The 19215-nt window shown below is 52.5% G+C and overlaps 3 protein-coding genes across 8 annotated transcripts; 1 reads left to right on the plus strand and 2 right to left on the minus strand.

The window, feature by feature from the left end:
- Positions 1-26: 26 nt before the first annotated feature.
- On the minus strand, positions 27-4870 carry sgta (small glutamine rich tetratricopeptide repeat co-chaperone alpha). Of its 2 annotated transcripts, none has more exons than XM_085929057.1 (12): positions 4305-4870; positions 3250-3369; positions 3078-3187; positions 2656-2728; positions 2499-2598; positions 2322-2426; positions 1908-2049; positions 1775-1837; positions 1545-1582; positions 1349-1477; positions 847-970; positions 27-285 (listed from the first exon to the last, which is right to left on the minus strand). In XM_085929057.1, the coding sequence occupies exons 2-11, from the start codon at positions 3347-3349 to the stop codon at positions 859-861; spliced, it is 972 nt and encodes a 323-aa protein (XP_085785183.1). In that variant the 5' UTR covers positions 3350-3369; positions 4305-4870; the 3' UTR covers positions 27-285; positions 847-858. The 2 variants fall into 2 exon arrangements, with proteins under 2 accessions (XP_085785183.1, XP_085785184.1); XM_085929058.1 differs by lacking the exon at positions 4305-4870 and adding an exon at positions 4029-4251.
- c13h19orf25 (chromosome 13 C19orf25 homolog) lies at positions 4392-5882 on the plus strand. 2 transcript variants are annotated; one of them, XM_085929061.1, is made up of 4 exons: positions 4392-4810; positions 5005-5235; positions 5537-5670; positions 5712-5882. In XM_085929061.1, exons 2-4 carry the CDS (start codon positions 5070-5072, stop codon positions 5739-5741), a joined length of 330 nt encoding a protein of 109 aa, XP_085785187.1. In that variant the 5' UTR covers positions 4392-4810; positions 5005-5069; the 3' UTR covers positions 5742-5882. The 2 variants fall into 2 exon arrangements, with proteins under 2 accessions (XP_085785187.1, XP_085785186.1); XM_085929060.1 differs by having other exon boundaries at positions 4396-4810; positions 5537-5846.
- Positions 5883-6048: 166 nt separating this feature from the next.
- apc2 (APC regulator of WNT signaling pathway 2) lies at positions 6049-19119 on the minus strand. Of its 4 annotated transcripts, XM_085929045.1 has the most exons (15): positions 18367-18440; positions 16513-16684; positions 16338-16428; positions 15622-15916; positions 15177-15285; positions 14972-15085; positions 14837-14911; positions 14070-14156; positions 13648-14005; positions 13380-13478; positions 13158-13306; positions 12876-13070; positions 12598-12812; positions 11347-12484; positions 6049-11274 (listed from the first exon to the last, which is right to left on the minus strand). In XM_085929045.1, the coding sequence occupies exons 1-15, from the start codon at positions 18396-18398 to the stop codon at positions 7219-7221; spliced, it is 7185 nt and encodes a 2394-aa protein (XP_085785171.1). In that variant the 5' UTR covers positions 18399-18440; the 3' UTR covers positions 6049-7218. The 4 variants fall into 4 exon arrangements, with proteins under 4 accessions (XP_085785171.1, XP_085785169.1, XP_085785170.1 ...); XM_085929043.1 differs by lacking the exon at positions 18367-18440 and adding an exon at positions 18809-19119 and having other exon boundaries at positions 6049-12484; XM_085929044.1 differs by lacking the exon at positions 18367-18440 and adding an exon at positions 18596-18744 and having other exon boundaries at positions 6049-12484.
- Between the last annotated feature and the right edge of the window lie 96 nt (positions 19120-19215).

A 19215-nucleotide genomic window follows, 5' to 3' on the forward strand; every position in this document is an offset into this window, starting at 1 on the left:
TTGCATAACGGATGTTGAGCCAAGAGCAGATATATCAATCCATTTAATTGTTCTGCCTGGATGACTGGGCTCAGCACACACACACACACACACACACACAACGTGGTGGTCAGGATGTGGGAGGGCCTTCCCTAAGGAGGCGTGCGTGCTAGGCGGAAGCGTGAAGGCTCCTCTCATGCGCCAATCGTCGGCTGACCAATTTGACTCCCTTTCCGTCGCAACAGTCGTCCCAAACTCAGCGAAAAAGTCAACGCCGGCCGGCTCCTCTGCTCTTATGCGGCCTGCCTGGAACACACCACGCACACACTCGTCTCTTTGGTCATCATCATCATCGGAGGAAGCAAAGGTGGGAGGGCCGGTGTCACATGGTCAGGCTTACGTGGGCCATTTGAGTTCGGTGCAAAACGGACGAGGCACTGCTTTCCCCGTTGAATGGAACGCAAATGCCAAATCAAAAGCCAGTCCAAAATGTTTAACGAACAAGACTGGCTGGCTGGCGCTTGGACAAAAGCAAAAAGGCTGTGCGTCAAAATCATTCGCGAGCCTAAGGTCAGATTTCGGAGGGCTTGTGGGTTGGAAAAGTGACCCAGTGTTCTCCGGCCGATGACAAAGGGTTTCATTTGGGAGCCTGTATCTCAAATCATAGAAGCCCATTTGGGAATGCTTGAGAAGGAAGGAAAAGGAGCTCAATGACAACGTGGCAGCGAATGGCCGCCGATGGCTTTGCTGGAGATGTCATGACCACCGTCTGTCCTTCCCAATCACACGCTGAGGTGATAATTTGGCGCATGTGACGACTTCCTCCCACCTCTATCTCCAAAAGCTTTCTTGGATGGGCGGAGCTACCGGATGCGGGCGTCAAGGCTGCTCCTCGTTCCCGGCGCTCGGCGTGCGATTCCGTATTTGACTCCGGAGCTGCTCAATGAGTTCTGGATTTTGCTGCTGCATCTGCTGAGCAAATTGCTGACCGCTGAAAGCCACCAAAGCGCACACACAAACGTGCGTTGGTTAGCATCATAGACGTCTTTCTGGACATGGACGGTGACATGATTTGGAGTGGCACTTAGTCCAAAACGTCGAGGCCAATGCGGCGACCGCATCCGGCCAGGCACGTTGGCCGCACAGATTAATGATGGCAAATTCCTCTCCATTGCAAGGCTAGGTTTTTGTTGGGTTAGGATTTAGAATTTCTTTTTGATTTCTATCATTTTGACTTCAAATGCAAAGTGTACTATCGAGAAAAATCTGTTCACGTGTCCAACCCATAAAGACGCAACTTTTTGATCGACCGCCGTTGCGTCACATCGCTACTGAAATGAAAAGGTACAAAGTAGCGGCGTGTACGTACGCCTGGATGAGTCCTGATAGATCTCCGCCTGGCGCCGGACCCGGAGCTCCTCCCGGGACTCCGCTGCCTCCTCCCGCCGCGCCGCCACCCGCGCTTGCGCCGTACGCTCCCGACATCATTCCAGACATCCTGACCCCAAAGCCAGACACGCCCATCAGCCGAGGCAAGAGACACAGCCAAATGCGCGCACACTTACATCTGCTGGACCTGTGGGTTGGTCATCAGCGACGACGCCTAGAACAAATGGCAAGTCAGAACGAGAAGGTAGCGCAAAACATGCACACGGGCCTGTTCTTCGGAGAAGCCGCGACGTCACCCGTCGGGTTTCGAGGCGTCAGCGGGAAACGCACAGGATCCGTCTTTGGACGGGATCGACGATGGGGGACAGACAGTGGAAACGTGCTCAGCCAACGTGGTCTTGCTCACCATGTTCATGAAACCAGGATTACTGAGCAGCCCGGCGAGGTCCACTCCGCCCATTCCCGCAATCTGACAACACACGTACAAACACGTAAGACGCGGCCAAACCCCCACAAGCGTGTCAGAGAGAGGGCATCACGTTTGCGGGACTGGCGGCGTCCATCTTTTCCTCTGCGATCTTCAGATTGGACTTGTAGGTGTCGTTGTCCGGGTCAAGTTCCAGAGCTTTCTTGTAAAAAGTGATCGCCTCGGAGTGCTTGTTGAGGCTCGCCAACGCCAACCTGCGTGCACGCGACACAGGTTGCCACCTCACCCTGATGGGACGCCATGTTTGCCGCCTCCTTTTGCAAAGCCGTACGCTTGCTCGGACACGTCCTTTTCATTAGCGGCAAAAGACAGGACCGGTGACGGCCGGTCCGAGCCTCGATGCCAGAACGGGCGGCAAGCCGCTCAGCCGCGATTGATTTTGCCGCCTCCCATAGCCGGCAGAAAATGGGCGGGCCCAATTTCAGCGGGTAGACGGAACGCGGAACGTCGCGCCGGGGCTTCTCACCCCATCCTGCCGTAAGCTTTGCTGTAGTTTGGGTCGATGCCGATGGCCCGCTCGCAGTCCTGCACCGCCCCCGCGTAATTCCCCTGCTTGCTCAGTGCCGCCGCTCTGTGCGCAAGTCACCCAACACGGCGTCAAGTTCTCCGATGTCACTGGCGATCTCCCCGGCTAGGCACGCACCTGTTGCAGTAGTAGACGGCGCTGTGCGGGTTGAGCTCAATGGCTTTGGAATAAAACTCCACGGCGGCGGCATAGTTGTCCACCTTCATTTGGTTGTTACCTGCATGGGGGATCACGTCAACACGGGTCAAGCGGGCAGCGGCGCGAGCATACCCACCGTCCGCCTTGAGTTGCTCGGCCTCGTCACGCCGCCCTTCGCCAACAGTGGCGTCGTTGTTGTTCTCCCGGGACTGTTACACAGCAGAAAAGGCAGCCCCTCAGACGTGACACTCACTGACGCCTGGCTGTCTCGAGCCAGGCCCGCATGAGCAGACATCTTTCATTTCGACAAGCCTTGTGTCCCAAATGTGGAGTTTGTCGCAGTGTCTTCACCTCGCGCATTTTGTATCTTGCGACAGCCGCTGAGTTGCGAGCGCCGTGGCATTTTATTCTATCCATTGTGCCAACCCAAAGGGATTGTTTGCACTGCTGCGATTGCTCTATCCCATCAAATTGCCCCGCGATCCGAGAAGCCGCGGTCATTTTCACCCGTGGACTCAGAGAACCCCCGGGAATGTATCGGCGGCGGACGGCTCTCACTGAAGTCCGGTGAATGGCAGAGGCGAAGATCTCGGGTAACGCCAGCGGGACGTCGAGGCTCCGGTCATCGGCGGACACTTCGAAGGCCGTCTCCAAACATTGGACGGCCACTGGAGGGGGACGCAGGTGAGAAGGTGGCGTCCGCCAAGCGCGTGGCCGGCCGGCGGCTCACCTTCCAAGCTCTCCTGGGCTCCGGACGACAGATTGCCCGACTGCAGCTGCTCGTGGAGGAAGCGGATGATGGAGAAGGCTAGACGCTTGTTGTCCGTCATGGCGGCACGCACAGTCACGGCTAACCCAACGACAAAACAAACACACAATTTGGCCAAACGCATGACAAGAAGGGCTGTCGTGACAACAGAGTCGGGTAACTCTAATGGTCTGAGAATCATATCGCTCCTCGTCATACGCATCTAATTGTCTCCGTCAGAGAGGCACATCGGGTTGAAAGGCCGGAATAGAAGGAGAAATTTGTCACTTCATGCTTTGTGGCTTTCTTTTTAATTCTTGGAAGTCTTGGCAAACAGTCAAATGATCTGCCTGGAATTCATCTTTCTTATTGTAAATACAAAGGGGTAATAAGACAGGTGGCTTTATAATTCCGCTTGTTTTTCTGTCAAACATCGACCGGCCTTAAAATGTCTTCTTTTAAATCGTCTGGCCTTCGAATGGCCAGGTCCGAAGCTCCGATCAGTTACAGTTTAAAACTCCAGTTTATGAGAAATTCTACACTTGCGCAAGATTTGAGTTGCGAGGTGGGCCAAAAACGGCTGCATTATTTTCCACCGATTTAACATATTCACGAATCGTATTTTCCACCGGACAATGGGACTGTCAGCACCGACATCGTCTTAAAAAGCTGAAAAACGCTGCTCTCGTTGAATTAGTCGTTGAACACCTAACTCGATCAAACGCATCATTGCAACTTAGTCTAATAGGACTCAAACCTGCCAGAAAACAAGAGTCGATCTTCTTGAGACCGGCGGTGTTTGATGAATGTTTGGGTTGTGGCGGACGATGAATACTGATGGGTTCGTGTTAAATGATTTTTACTTGGAATATGAACTGTAATGTGATTGACCACGCAAACAAGTCAGCCATCCAGCAAGGCCACGCGCAAAGCTAGCAGCTAACCGGACAATTGAGCGCATTTGGTCCGCGGTCGACATCTGCCTGCCGAGCTAAAAAAAAAAAAAAATCAGACTAGAGCTTTTTTTTTGGTCTCACCAACTGTGGGAAAGCTTCAGACGCGGGAGAGTGCGAGACCGCGGCGAGAGAAATGATGATTGCGGCGGCTTCTCCTTCTTTCCGCTCAGCAAACGGCGCGTGGTTATGACGTCACACACAGCCGCCAAGCAATGGCAGAAACTCAGCCGAATTGGCTTTTTGGGCGTCGACGCTAATGCCAGAGCAATGTTTGCTTACTAAGAAATTAATTAATAAAAATATTGAAAAATGGCAAAAATAAATGAACGTTTCATGACCCATTCAATCACGAATCAATCGTCCAAGACAACAGGTGGCGCTAAACAAAGCCAAAATGATCGTGACAGTCAAGTAAAGATGTTCGGCGACGTAGCATATTTCCAAATGGCGTAAGAATGACTCTTCGCCTCAAACGTGCACTAATGCTTATTTACGGGAAAACTTTCAACTGGATAAGTGAATCTGATTGAAGAAAACGCGCAGTGACGTCATCCGAGCTGCCAAGTTCCACGAAGCCAACAGAAAAGGTAACACACACGCTCGTTTGAAGAGAAGATAGCTAGTCAATGTGGCGCATAACCGGAGGCGCGCGCGCTGGCTGCTCTCGGATGCATTGAGACGGTCAAGTGTGACGCAGCATTAAGCCTTCACGGAAATCATCCTCATCAACACTGAACTCGCCAACATGAACCAAATGAACGTCGTTGTGTCTCGTGTCCAGGCGGACCGATCGTCACCCTGATCGTCGCCCTGCTCGTCACCCTGCTCGTCCTGGTCAACGCGACGATGAACCTAAGCTTGAAAAGCAAAAAGCGTGTGGTCCTGCCCAGCCGACCATCTCCACCCAGCGTGGACCTCATCCTGGAGGACATCAACAGCGCCGAGGCTGACGACCTGGTCTTTGCTGTCCTGCAGCATCTCCAACCGCCGCTGCTGCCACATCAACAAGAAGGTGAGGCTTCGCCACACGCTTGTACTTGACATGGATGTTGTCATTTTACCATTGCCACGGAGGTCGTTGGCGTTTGCGATCGTCACGCGTAACAAAACGTTGCTCGTATTCAGCAGAGGAAAGCATTTTGATGGTGGGGGCTGGGCAGACCTCAGATGCCCCCCACATCACAAGTCTCCGTTTTTAGTCACAGAAAAAATCATCTCTGTATTTGAAATAAATCTCAGCTTGTACCTTCTGGGGACTCGAAAGACAGACAGGTGGTCCAGCCAATACGATTGATATCGCAATGTGTCGTCAGCCGGCGAGGCGGAGCGGACCTTCCGGCAATGTCAGTGTCATGCGGACCTAAAGCGTCAGCTGCGGGAAGTGGAGATGGTCCTCACACGCCAGCGGGCCCACCTGAGTGCAGCGGGCCAACGACTGGACCTCCACGTGGCGGAGGTCAAAGGTGGATTTTACTAACTGCTCTGGAGGTGGCGGAGGTCAAAGGTGGATTTTACTAACTGCTCTGGAGCTGCTACTTCAACCCGCGAGCCGGAAGTTGATTGAGGTTGCAAAGCCTGCTTCTCATCACGGTTCCAGGCTCATTTCAAAATTCATCTGCAGCTTTAGGGTAAAGGGCACTGAGACGTCGACACCCGAGATGAATGAAAATGGATGAAATCATCGTTTCAATTGTTATTACACAAAAGAACTGGCCCTGGCGCATACAATGTATTCTTGCAAAGAAAAATAAAAAAAATGGGGGAATCCCCCTTGGTGTACACAAAGTCCACGCTGCATCCAGTAACCATAGTTTTTGTATGCTGAATGACTTTTTATTGGGTGAAAACATGACAAATCACATCAGTGTCGTCCCACTTGTTTCACACGTTTTTTGTTGTGGGTGGGTTGAGCTTGCACGTCAAGGGCTTATTGCCACTTTCAAAAAGAAATTCAACAAGTCCAATTGAAAAGAAGAGCAACTGGCTATCTTTGTTTAACACACCAGCGGGCGAGCGAGCGAGCGGAAGAGACTCGACAACCAGATGTGAATGCAATGCGTGTTGAATACATACAGCATTCATTGTACGAGGAAGATGTGTCCTTCGGGTTCTGACCTGGCACAAGACGATGGCCGGATCCCTTTTTTCATATCGCTTCAATGCATCGGCACGCCTTATTTTCTAGTGTGTTGTTATTTACAAACTTGAGAGGAACACAGTCAAAGCTACAATAATGAACTGGTATCAATCAACTGCTAATATGACAACCAGTACCAAATGATTGTGTCTGCATGTGTGTTAACCCATAGCATGGGGCTAATGGAACAATCCGAAAATAAACTCTTACTTTTTGTTTCTACGTGCACAGCAAACACACCACACTTGGCTCACCACGCTAGCTAGCGTTTTAGCGCGAGCACGAGTCGCTGCAACACAGGATAGCGGCGGCCAGCCGCTTCATCTGCATCGTCCACCGGCTGCTCCCTCTTTTAAGTATGTCTTTTTAATTTTATGACGGCAAATTTCTGATGACCATAACAAAGTTCACCACCTAAAAGAACTCAAGCAAAAAGTTACAACATACAAAGTACATCCCAAGTTCCTCGCTCACAGTTCCCCACGCCCGCTCCCATTTACACGGATGTGTCGTAACGATCGGGATGATCATATTTTCCTGCATTTTCTTGAAACGCTCGTGCCCACAGTCCGCCGGTCCACCCGGGTGTTCAGATCGGCTCGGGGGGCCTGTGACTGTTGATGGCGTGGTGTTTGACAAAGTGCACTAACGCTCAATAAATGAGTCAGGATGCACTCGTGAATAGAGAATAATGCTATGTACTATCATATTGACTGCACTATTCCTCGCTCTGATGTCATATTGTGCCTCAATAAATAAGAGTTAGGATGTGTTCTTCCTTTGTTTATTAGCGTTTGCTCATTCAATTCACACCAGGTTAGCTCAAATGAAGACTCTCAAATGTCTTTCATCAAACATCTAAGACTGACGTCTGCTTTCCGTTTTGTGGTTGGCCTCTGTGCCCGCCGGGGCCTCCGGCTGGACCATGGGACTGGGGACGTAGTTGAATGGAGAAACTCTGGCCGCCTTGCTCGGAGATACGTGGCGGAAATGCACTGCTCCGCCCACATGCCCGTCTGGTTTTGCGGTACAGGCGCTGCCGTCTGACTCTCCATCTTGAAAGTTCTCCCCCCCGGCAACGGCGCTACTTTTCCTGAGTAGCCCTCGTCCGGGCGCATCTTCCAGAATGGCTGCCGTTGACTCTGCACCGGGAGAGGTGCTGGAGTTGATCTTTGTGTTGGACAACTCTTCTGTCTGAACCGTTGCGTCGCTCACACTACGTGAGGCTAGGAGTACGGTCGGCAGCTTCTCTGTCAGAGTCAGAGGTGGCTTGGCCCCGTCAGGCGATGGCACCAGAGGCAAGGCGTTTGGCGGCAGAGAGCTTTTTAGGATCTGAGCTACGTCTTCATCCCTGATCCTCCTCCAGGTGACCCCGTCATTCATACAGGTTCTGGGACTTTTCTTTTTTACATCGTGCTCACTTTTGGCTCGTGCGCTCGAATCTGAGGATGACGACCGGAGGGAAGAGCGACTGGTCACTCGGCTCAGGGTGTTTATACTCGGAGATGAAGCATGAAATGTTTTCATTGTTTCTTTGCCTTGCTGCTGCTGCTGTTGTTGTCGTCTGTCTCCCCAAACTCTGCCTGGGGCATTTTGTTGAGCTGCCTTGTTGGGGCTTTCAGAGCCGGTTCTTCTCCTGGATGGACGTGTTGTGGACACGATCGTAGCCTGTAGCTGAGGTCTGTGGACTCGCTGTGCTTGGCCTGTACGTGTCGCTGTCATCTTCTTCGGGGGCTGGGCAGCCACCTTGAGTTCTTGGCAGCGGGACGAGCAAAGGAAGACTGCCGAAGCCGCCCGGTGGGGGGAAGCATTCTGGGATGGGGACGTGTGGACATGGGGCGTGCACTCACGTTTCAGTCCGCTCTTGGAGTCCTTGATGAATGTAAGCTGTCTTAAGAATCCGCTGGCATCTGTCTCGCTATCACAAGAATGGCTAGGGCTCTCCCTCGTGGGAAGGACTCGTTTGCCATTTTGTCTCCCTGTGGCCTGGTGGGTGACCAGAGGTGAAAGAGGTCTGGCTGGCGTCACGGAATTCTTCATAAAAGGTATTCTTACTGGTGATTTCTGGGTTTTGGGTGGCGGTGTTTTTTCCACTTTGTTAACCACCAGAGAGCGTCCTTTCCTTTCAGGGGGGCTACTTGACAGTGTGCTATTATTTTTCTGGAGAGTCCTGCTTGTGAGTTTCTTCTGAGAATGCTCGGATGGTGTCGAACTTTGTGACGAGCCAGAAGAAGAACTTTGCCGTATCCTGGGAGGTGGAGTCGAGCTCCTTTTTGGCAGATAAAGCTCCGTGTCCTGTGGTCGTCCTAATCGGTGAAGGCTCTTTGACCTGTGCTGAGCCAGCTCTGGGTTCTTTGGAGAGGCCACTTTCCTGGGTGGAGGAATTTGCGACGGAGCCGTCTCTTTGATGGGAGTGTAGATGACGGTTCTGCCTCTGAAAACCACCGGCAAGTTGGGCACTGGCTTGCGCTGTGCAAAGTCCAAAGGTTTGTTGGCCTTTTTGTCTTGAGCAAATTTCTTCTCCTTGGGGGTAAAGCTTGACGTGGACATAAAGGACAAAACCGATTCACTTTCTTCAGAGGAGAACTCTTGGGACTTAGCTGCCTGAAGTCCCGTCACCACAGCACTTGCACCTTCTTGAATGGCTCTCCATTCCACACTGTTCAGGTCTGATGCTTGATCCCACGCTGGGTCATCGCTGTCTTCATTGATGTTCCACACTTCCTTGGGCTTTTGGCCATTCTCGGCTTTCTTCTTCCTGGCGGCCATCTTCCGTCTCTGTTTGGGCATTGCGGAAGTGATGCACTTGTGAAGGAGGTCGTCTTCTGAGTCCACGCTGAGCGAACTCGGAGAGGTTTGGAAAGCATCGACGTGTCTGCGGACGGTCGAGGACTTGGAGGTCTGCTGCATCGTATGTAGACTTTTGTTGTGTCTGTTCTTGGAGCAAATCTGCTGGCTTTTGTATCGGTGATCCCCAGAATCGGCGTCGCTCAGAGAGCTGAGTGAGGAGCTGAGTGAGGAAGAGGCCGGGAAGCCGTCCATCAGCTTTTGCTTGAGCACGTGAAAGCCGATGGGCTTTGCCGGCGTCCTGACGATGTTGGTCATGCTTGTCGAGAGAGAAGTCTTGCTTTCTTCTCTGGCGTGGCTTCTCCTGGCAACTTTGGCTTTGTCCTGATAAAAGCGCTTCGTCTCATCTAAAGAAGGGGACCTCTGTGCCGTGTGTCTCCTCTGACGAAGGCTGTTTTCTGCCTTGTGATTTAGAACGGGTAAGGGGAGCTTCCCGGCGGCACCCTGGCATTTCATCTTCTTCCGTTGGTTGGGCGAGTCCTGGCGATTCCTTTGGCTGGCCACTCTGTCAGCCACTTCTTTGCTCTGCATCAGAACCTTCTGCGTGGGGATAACATGTTTGCTTGTGCGGCCTGTGCAAACTACAGGCGGCGGCGGCAGCAGCGGCGGCGGCGGCGGCAGCCTCATCTTGTTTGCTTTGTGGAAGTGGGAGAAGAGTCTCAAGTCTTGGATCCGCTTTGCCTCCTCATCAAGTATTCTTTCCTTGGCCAGGGGCCGAGCCGGGCAGTCCTTTACCGGGTGCCGGAGAGTTTTGTCAGTCAATGAAGTTGCACTGGAGAAGTTGACCGGAGTCCCGTCAGCTGAGTCGGTGACGGACGAGTGGTCAAACTTGACGTGGTTGTGCGGGACGACGGTTCTCCTGCCGGCATACACCTGCGTCTTGCCATTTGGGAGCATCATGTAAACGGGAAGATGCAAAGCTTTTTGGGAAGTGAGAAATTGGGGAGTAACCAAGGAAGGCCTGACTTTTCTGAATTTGGACGGCATGGCCGAATTGATGCACTCCTTCAGTATCTCTATGTCGTCATCAGAGTTGCCTTCACTGCATCTCTCACTCTGGTCCGTTTGGTCCTGGAGAGCCAGGTTCTTGTCATGTTGCTGGAGGAGCGGCGTCAGTTTCAGCTCCACATCTTTCTCAACGTAGTGCTCGTGCAGGGGCAAAGCACTCAGGCTGGATGCACAGGAGAAATTCTCTGTGGGCTTTTCCACTGTGAAGTAGATCATGGTGTCCAAATCAGGAGGAAGGTTGAACCTGTCTTTGGAGTCGCTGACCTCGACAAACTTGCGCAGAGTGTTCTCCCACTGAGCGGCCGAGCTCAGCGTGTGCGCTTCCCCTCCGTTGAACTCCACGCAACAAGGAGTCTTGCTTCGGCTGGGAGGCATGGTTTGGCCGGGGCTGTCCGGAAGATCGCTGGGGCTGACGGCTCCGTCATTCATCTCGCTGCAGGGATCGCTTTGGATGGAGCTGGCGATGGACGGAGACTCAAAACTGCCCAAAGAACTGACAGAACTGCAGCGACTCATGACCAGAGGAGTTTCCTGGATGTAGTTCTCTGAAGAACTGGATGGGGATGCGTCTTCGAGCGCTACTGGCGAGGATCCCCGAAGAAAAACCTTTTCTCTTTTGTCCAGACACACAATTGGGATGGGATGGCTCTCTTGACTGGGGAAGTCAGTCAGGAGCAGCTGGCTGTCACTCAGGTCCTCTAAGGTCTCGTCCTCCTCAGCTGGCTGGACATCATCTCCCGCTTGAATCATTTCAAGAGAGGAGTCACTCTCCAGCTCGTTGTCACTCGGTCCATCCGGTGCTCCGTCTTCAGAAGAAAGCGAGGACAAGGAGCTGCACCGGGAAAAGCAGATGGGCGTGTTCTCCACAGAGTATTTCTGCACCGTCTCCATTGTGCCAACGGTTGGACTCCTGCCCGACGTCACGGGCGAAAACTTGCCGATGCTGCCCGCAGTCACTGCGGTGGGCACCCAGGCTTGCCTCCTCATCCCTTCAGAAGCCTGATCGCCCATTGACTTCTTTGCCACACCGTATTTAGCCAAGTTCTGAACGAGCGGGACCTGCAGATATGAAGGAGAAACATTGACGGAGGCCATGCTGACGTCAGAAGAGACTTTAGTGGACACACTGACTGGCGTCTGCGCCGGCGGGTCCTGCTTCTTTTCCGCATCTGAGTCGAAGAGTTCCAAAGCTATCTTGTCTTTGGCGTCCATGGAATCTCTTTCCGAAAGATCTCGCCGACTCAGGAGAGCATGTTGCACGTTGTGGTGAGCCGCCTCCAGATCCAGCCGGTCGGGTCGTTTCCGGGGGATGCGAGGTTTTAGGGCTTGGTCAGCACAGAAGCCGTCGCAGGTGCTGCCACTGTTCAAGCTGTCGGTGGAGACGCTGGTGTGAGAGCTTTTCAGGCGCAGTAAAGCACGCGCCCTGCCGAGGCCTCGGCGACGGACAGAGTTGCCGGTGTCCGAGAGACGGCAGGGGGAACACGACTTTGCACGACTCTCATTGAGCTCCTTTGATCTGTAAGGCCAACCGGCCAGGTGGTCTTCAGAGCTGAGGCTCAAACTGTCCTCGGAGGACGTATGCATGCTCATGTCCTCCACCAATCTGTCAATCTTAGCAACGGTGTCGGTGATCTTCTTTGCCAGTTTCTCAGCAGCAGCGGACATGACTTCATCAGACAGCGGTCGGCTCCGCTCCGGGTCCTGCCGTTTGGGATTTTGCAGTGAGTCGGAGTTGCTGAGATACGTGGACAGACTGGAGAAAGTTGCGGTGTCCGGACCGGAGGTAACGGGGGCCTCCTCGTCCTCAAAGCAGCCGGAATCTGAGGCGTAATCCTTGGCCAGGCTTTCAATGTGGCGCAGCTGCTTGGTGAAGCTCAAGTGCTTGGGGCTCCTTTTGTCAAGCGAGTCAAAAGTCTCAGCCAAGTGTTTGGCGTCCAGCTCGGCCTCCAGCGCCCTCTGCTTCCTCATGTAGAGCGAAGGCGCGCAGGTGCCCGGCGACAGCACCGAAGCGTCCCTGTACTTTGGGGGTCGATTGCTCAGCAAGTTCCTCAAAGCCGCGGCGCTGCCCATGGCAATGGTCTTGTGCTTGGAGTGAATGAGATTGCGCAACATGCTTACCGCGCCCAAATCCCACAGCAGCTCCTGGTCCTTTGGGCTCCGGGCCGAGAGATTCCACAGCGTGCCGCAAGCGTTGCTGACAATGGTTAAACTGTGCGAGCGCAGGTGCTGCAGCAGAGTCTGGAGGCAGTTGTGATCTCGCAAGACTTGCCTGAACACACAAAAGCATCCAATCAAATGGCGGGCCAATCTGCGGTATAAATGCTGCGGGAAAACGGAATTTCCTCCTGGCCATCAATAAAGTACAACTCCCTCCATTCACACCTGTAGTTTTCTCGCGAGGCCACCAGACTGGAAACATTTCTCAGGATTCCGCCTCCGCTCTCGATGATGGCGAGCGAGTTGGTCTGGCAGTGGTACGTCAGCGTGCTAACCAGGAAGCCCAGAGCGCCATCCACCGCACACACCGCCTCCTTGTTGTCCAAGCTGTGAGCCGACAGATTCCACAGCGCACTCAGCAGACTCTTCAACGTGGACTCCTAGAAAAGAAAGCCACATTTATGCAGCTCTGGTGCCAAGCAGCCGCATCTCACCGGCCTCACCTTGGTGGCCTGCAGGGCACACGTCATCAGGGCGGACACGCAGCCGATGTCCCGCAAGACTCGCTTGCCGCCGATGTCGGCCCGCCAAGACAAGTTCCTCAAAATGCTGGAGACCACTTGGTGGAGCTCCTCGCTGTCTGAGCCCAACTGGGCCACAAGAGCCCGCAGGCAGCTCTTCCGGGAGCACAACGTGGCCTGCGGAGGGACACTATTGACTAAACCGGGCGGGGACAACAAGTGGACACTGCGCTGCCGGTGTTAGCGTGGGTGGGACGCCCCCACCTTGTTGACTACGTCTCCAAAGGTGAGGTTGGTCAGGGCCATCCCGGCGTAGCGCCGCAGAGCCGTGTTGATGGGGTCGTGCGTGCCTCTATGAGTGCCGTGCATTTGCTGGTCCAAGTCGATCAGCTCTGCCACCACCTGCAGAGCACCTGGAGGGCAGCGCGAGGCGCTCTCTCAGAACTCCATAGGGAACCTTCTGCTTGGTTTGCCCATTTCACCCACCTAATTCGTTCATTGCACGGCGAAACTCTTCTTCAAAGGACAGCTTCATGATGGCGCACGTGGCCTGACAGATCTGAGGGTCTACAGGTTCGGGAATATCTGACGGAGTAGATTAAGAAAAAATGAGCCAAGGCACAATGAAATGAGATTGGCCATTTTTTGAGGCACACCTGAATGGAACACACTGAGGCCTCCCGTCCTAATTTCAAGAGAATCTGACCAGCCACGCTTTTGACATTCCTTGGGCTTATCATTGTGGGGTACTCACTGGTGATCCGGGTCTCACTGTGGTTCTCGATCCAGTCCCAGCCGCTGTCGCAGTAGGTGCGGAGCTGCTCCAGCATGTGCAGAACTCTCATCTCCCGGCGGGCTTGGCCCTCGTCCTGCTGGGAGTAGATGATGTTGTGCAGGGTAGCGCCGGCTCGGGACTTGGCCTCACGGCTGCGGGGCGCCTCTCCCGGCCCGCCGGCGTCTTGGTGAAGCAACTGGACCAGCAAGGGAACACAGCCTGACTTCCTCATGGCCATGCAGCTGTCCTGGGAGCTGGAGAGAGCCAGCAGGGTCCGGGACATCTCGTCCTTGTCTCTGTTGCCCAGCATGGATAGCAGCCAGAAGATCATCTCTGCCTAGAAGAGGAAGTGGCCGTTGACAAGCAGTCGGTCCGGTCGGTCACGCCGGCCAATTAGCTACCTTGCTGCCTCCGTCTGTCATGCCGTCTGCGCAGGCTGTTGTGTTGCTCTCTGCTTCTCCCACAGGAGGCCTCTCTGCACCCAGCAGCTGCACACACACGCATTGCCAATACAAGACAATGAGCAGACCTTTTGGATCGGAAGGAATCTCTGTGGAGTCAAGTGACCATGGCAAACAGGGAGTGAGACTTTTTCAGACCAAAAAGGTCCTTTAGCCCGCTTGTTTGGTCTGGACCAAAAGCAGACTTCATTTTTTGGGGTTTGGTGCAGTTTCGATTCAGACTGTACATTTTGGAAGTGAAATATACACATCCGAGCTTGTGACGAGCTGTGCTCCCATTGGACGGCAAAAACCAGGGTGGCACACAGAGCACAGACCTGCAAATGGAGGAAAACATGCCCGTCCTAGCGCTGCGTTCCGGCCGGCTCTGCATAAAGCGGACAAAATAGTCAGGTCTAAATACACCCCGACAAGGACGAGGCTAGCGGCTGAAAACTGAAGACCGAAAGAAGAGCTCGATTGCATTCCAAAAAGAGACGGCAGGCAGCATTTTGTCACGTAAAGGCGCAAGCAGAGGTCTCATCGTAAAGACACACTAACTTGCCTAGAGGAGCGGGAAACTGCGCCGACTTATAGAGTAGTTCCGAAAGACAGCTCTATTGACGGCGTCACAAAATCTTACTATTATGGAGTCAGAGTCAAGACAAAGAGTTTTGCCTTTTGCATGGCAAAAACAAAGACTTTGGCACAAGGGAGACATTCCGGACCTGCAGTTGGCTCTCTTGACTCCCTTGGGTCTCCCGCAGTTCTTTCTCCAGCTGCTCCAGGCGGGTGAAACGCATCTGCAACGTGCACGCAGGCATGAGCAGGCCGCACCGAGTCGTTTGCGCTCGCTCGGCTACCTGTGCGCGATGCATCATCTGCTCGCCGCTGCCGAAGCGCTCCTCCATGATGTGGCGCACCTGCTGAACTTCAAACTCCAGCTGCTGGCGGATCAAGTCCATCTGCAGGGAAAACTGCGGCAAGCAGAGGAAACACAAGCGTCAGCTGCCGGCAACCGGTCACCGACCACTCTTTCCCTGGTCGATCACGTCTGTGTGCCTTTACCGTGTCAATGCGAGGCAGGTGTGTGAGTTTCTGGGATAGCGCCTCCAGCTGGCTGGAGTACCAACAGCGCTCTCGCTCCTCACGGTCAATTTCTCCCAAAAGTTGGTTCCTGCGGTGAGACGAGAGCGCCGTTAGGGGTTTGCATCGCCAGCTTCAGAGGGGCTCCGTCACCAAACGCATTGTCAAATTGATTCTGTCAGGTGGTCAGGAATGAAAAGTCGCTAGTCGTCAATTGTTTTCTTGTAGCTAGCTCGGCATTGAAGGCGTCACAAAGGTGGCCGACACCAGCAAAACGCCCAATCGGTGGAAGCGCTACGCGTCAGCTATGATGCGCTTTCAAAAGAAAAGCATTCTACAAAAAAAGACAAAATCAATCAACTGGATAAGAAGCAAGCGCAGGGCGCTCACCGCCCTCACGCTCGTGGCCTGCTTGCCGCCTGCCCACCTCTCCTTGTAGAGTTCGTCCATGCAATGGTCGCTGAGGCGCCCGTCCGCCCCGCTGAAGACGGCCGTTTTTGGCGGGGCCCCATCCAGGAAGTGATGCGGCGACATGATGGCGGTAACGTCGTCGCAATTTGGCTGTTGAGCGGAAGAGGGGGAGGCCTGGCATGAGGGCGGAGCCAGGTGGTCTTCTCTCTCCGCTGGACTACTTCCTTGATTGTCCGCCAACAGATGCGACCGATGACCTTGATGATCTTGATGCTTCAGCTCGTAGTAGTTGGTCAGGTCCACGTGCAGCTCTGAAACACATTCGCATGATCAGTTAGCATTACGGTGTACTGCAGATGAGGCACTTTTTACAGGCCAGTTGACATTTACAGTTACATGCCTAAGTTGCAGCATCGCTTGTTGTCAAGCGGCAACTGTCGTCGAGTGCTCTGCGCTCGATTATAATGAGCCTCACATCCGGGCTCCTTTGCAGTAGCCCATCCAGTGAGTATGTGGCTGATATTTTGAACTGTGTGAAAGTCCTCGAGGAAGCGCTTTTTACTACTTCGTACTTCCGAAGGGGGCTCACAAGAACCAGACTTGGAGATCCCCAATGTATGGCAGAAACACTCAGAGCGCTGTCTGTCAATCTCTCGCTCGTTGGACCACCTCCTCATGCGGAGCTCGGTCCTGTTACAGTCATCGCTATGGTGGATTTTTAGAGGGTCAGACCTTTGAGTTGGTGGAGCACGTCACCGCGTCCCGACGACGCCAAAGTTCCCGCCTCCTGCTCCAGCTTACACTGCAGCTGCTTCAGCACTTCCTGTGCGGGGGCCACGACAACGACAATATGATTGGCAGGTCACGGCAAACAGAAGCGTCCAAGTGTCGCAGTCAATACTAGGACCTTCATGCCAAAGGTCTCGCTTTCCAGCTTGCAAAGGTGGTTAGAGTTGTCCTCTAGCTCCCTCCTCAGGTGGGAGTTTTCCTGGCGCAGCGCTGCCACCTGGTGGACCAGATGGTCATAGGACGCTGCCGCCGCATTGGCCATGATCACGCGAGGGCGGAAGGGCACGCCCCTGCAGGAGAGGAAGCCATGGAATCATTGATAGAATGATGGATTGTGCAAGTCCAACTGAAGTCAGCTCATTTGATTGACTTTAGTTTGGTGTCGTTTCCGCAGTGCATCTGGAAGCGGAGCCTCAGAGTAAAACTGGATCAAAAGTCAATTGATGACAAAAAGTGAATTTGTTATGAAACATGACATGAGGGCGTGATATAGTGTGATATAGACCAACGATATCATTTCAAATGTTGGCTATGGAAATAGTCCGTTTTTTTAAATACAAAAATAAACTACAAACGGAAACATCAATAATTGTAGAATAAAGGAACATAAGAGTTGGATCTTAAAGTAGTTCATTAGACATCCTGTGTATGAGAGTATGAAACTGTAAAGTGCTGAGTGTGTGACGGGGGGAACAAAACAAGATATGTGTATAAGAAGGGAATGTTCCAGAACAAACGATAACCCAGGAGCAGCAAGGAGGACAAGATGACCCAGGGGCAGCTGGTGGATAACAACTGGTGACCCTGTAAGGAAAACTACAACCAGGAGGAGCGAGCAAGTGATTCTGCAGGAGAAGAAAGACCAATGAGAGCAAGCTAAAGTTAACTGCAGTATACACATAGCCAATAGAATAATGACAGAATGCCTTTGTTGATGTGCCATTTGCATATTGTGTAGTATAACTCATGGCTGGGCAACTCGGATGTAGAGTACGTCTGCTGGTGGCAACAGAGGCGTACAGAGGTGTATTGAGAGGGACCCGAGACCCAGATCTGTGTGTTAGGAATAAATCCACTCGGCTTCCTGATACCTTTCTATTGCAGAACCAGCGCGCATATTGTTGGATGAGTGGCAGTTGGCTAAGGTCACAAATTGGAGTCAGATTAGTAACTTGAGTTTATGTTAAATTAGAAATCAATTCCAACAAGACAAAGTAGTTTCAGGTCATCTTCACCATTCTCTTGCATCTTGCAAAAAGTAAACAAAGAGCATCCAGGAATGACTCTACCACTGCTCCTCTAGTTACTTTAGTAGTCGTAGCTGTCACGGTGGCGTGATGTGAGCCGCTATGCTAACTCTATGCTAGTTAGGTCTGCAAGGACAGAAAACTGTCATCAACGTCATCAGTAATGTTGCCGAACAAAGGTGCTGATGCAACACTTCCCAAGACTGTCAAGTTACCACGGCAACCCCATCCTACAGGCGAGCCGCGGAAACAATGCACACGCACAACGACTCTTCATACGTATATAGAAAGAGGACTTTACGTCTCCCGTTGTGATATTAGTGATTTTAATATAGAAGCTGGAGTAACACTTAACAGATTTTTGTTGGTGCTGTGCCTCGAGGTTTTTTCCAATGAAAAGGTGTGCCGTGAATGAAAAAATGTTGGGAAACACTGGTTTACATGTTTGAAATAAATAAATGGATTCATTCATTCATTCATGTCATGTGTGTGACGATGATCATTGGGACTTTGACTTCAATATGTGTGTGCGTGCGAGACCATAAAGTTAGCACTTAGCCTAGCTTAGCACAGGTTAGCAGCTAAAGATGTTTCTCCTTTCCAGGTAAACGAAGCCATGTGACCTAATCATGCTGCTACCATGCTAATGAGCAGTTGCTAATGTGCATAACAAAGAACGAAGAGCAGAAAATAAACAAGTGCGTACTTCCATACATAAAGCGCACCTTCCGTCGCTCGCTCGCTCTTTACTCCGCATTTCATGTCATTAGTTGAGAGCACGATAAACAACTAATAACAGGCTGCATTGCAATTCATCCTCTTCAAGAGCGAACGACACACAACCCTCCCCCCCGCCTTTTCCCCGTCGGCCCCTTCCTCCTCCTCTTCAAAATCGAGATCATGTACGAGGCGAAAGTGCAATATGCACGTTTATGTTGAATCCGGTAACAATACCCAGCTGCTGTAAGAAATATTGCTCTCGTCGTGCGTGCTTATCCTTCCTTTGTCCAGCCTCCATTTTCATCAACGCACCTGCCTGCCTCCATCCCTCCATCTCTCGTCATTGCGCTTCTTTCTTGCACCCCCCCGCCCAGGCAAATATGCAGACGTGCAAATGAAACCCAACGGACGGAGAGAAGAAAGGAGGGACTGGAAAGAGCTTCTGACCTTGAGATGTTGTCCTTGTGCTCGTCTGTCAAAAGGCAAAAAGGCCACGCGACGAGCAGGAAAGAATTGAAGGACGACGACGATGCGCGGGGGTGCCACGGAGGGGCGAGGGGATGTGCTGCTGCTGCTGATGATGATGATGATGATGATGATAAAGGGGGTGGGGTGGGTAGGAGCGAAGGGCGTCTGGGCTAGAACAGGTGCAAACCAAAAGATTTCATCCATCAGTGACGACTGACGCACAAACGTTGTTGGTTTTCTCTTTTTTTCCAGCTTGGTTTTGCCCGAACGCACCGACGATGTCCGAATGAGGCTCGCGCAACCCCACAACGTCCAAACGGTTCATCTTTTCAAAATAGGACGTTTCACGATGACTTACTTGCCTTCAAATGTCTATTATTTTTGCT

Source organism: Syngnathus leptorhynchus, chromosome 13 (assembly GCF_054491065.1).
Source record: "Syngnathus leptorhynchus isolate UIUO chromosome 13, UIUO_Slep, whole genome shotgun sequence".
Taxonomy (NCBI): domain Eukaryota; kingdom Metazoa; phylum Chordata; class Actinopteri; order Syngnathiformes; family Syngnathidae; genus Syngnathus; species Syngnathus leptorhynchus.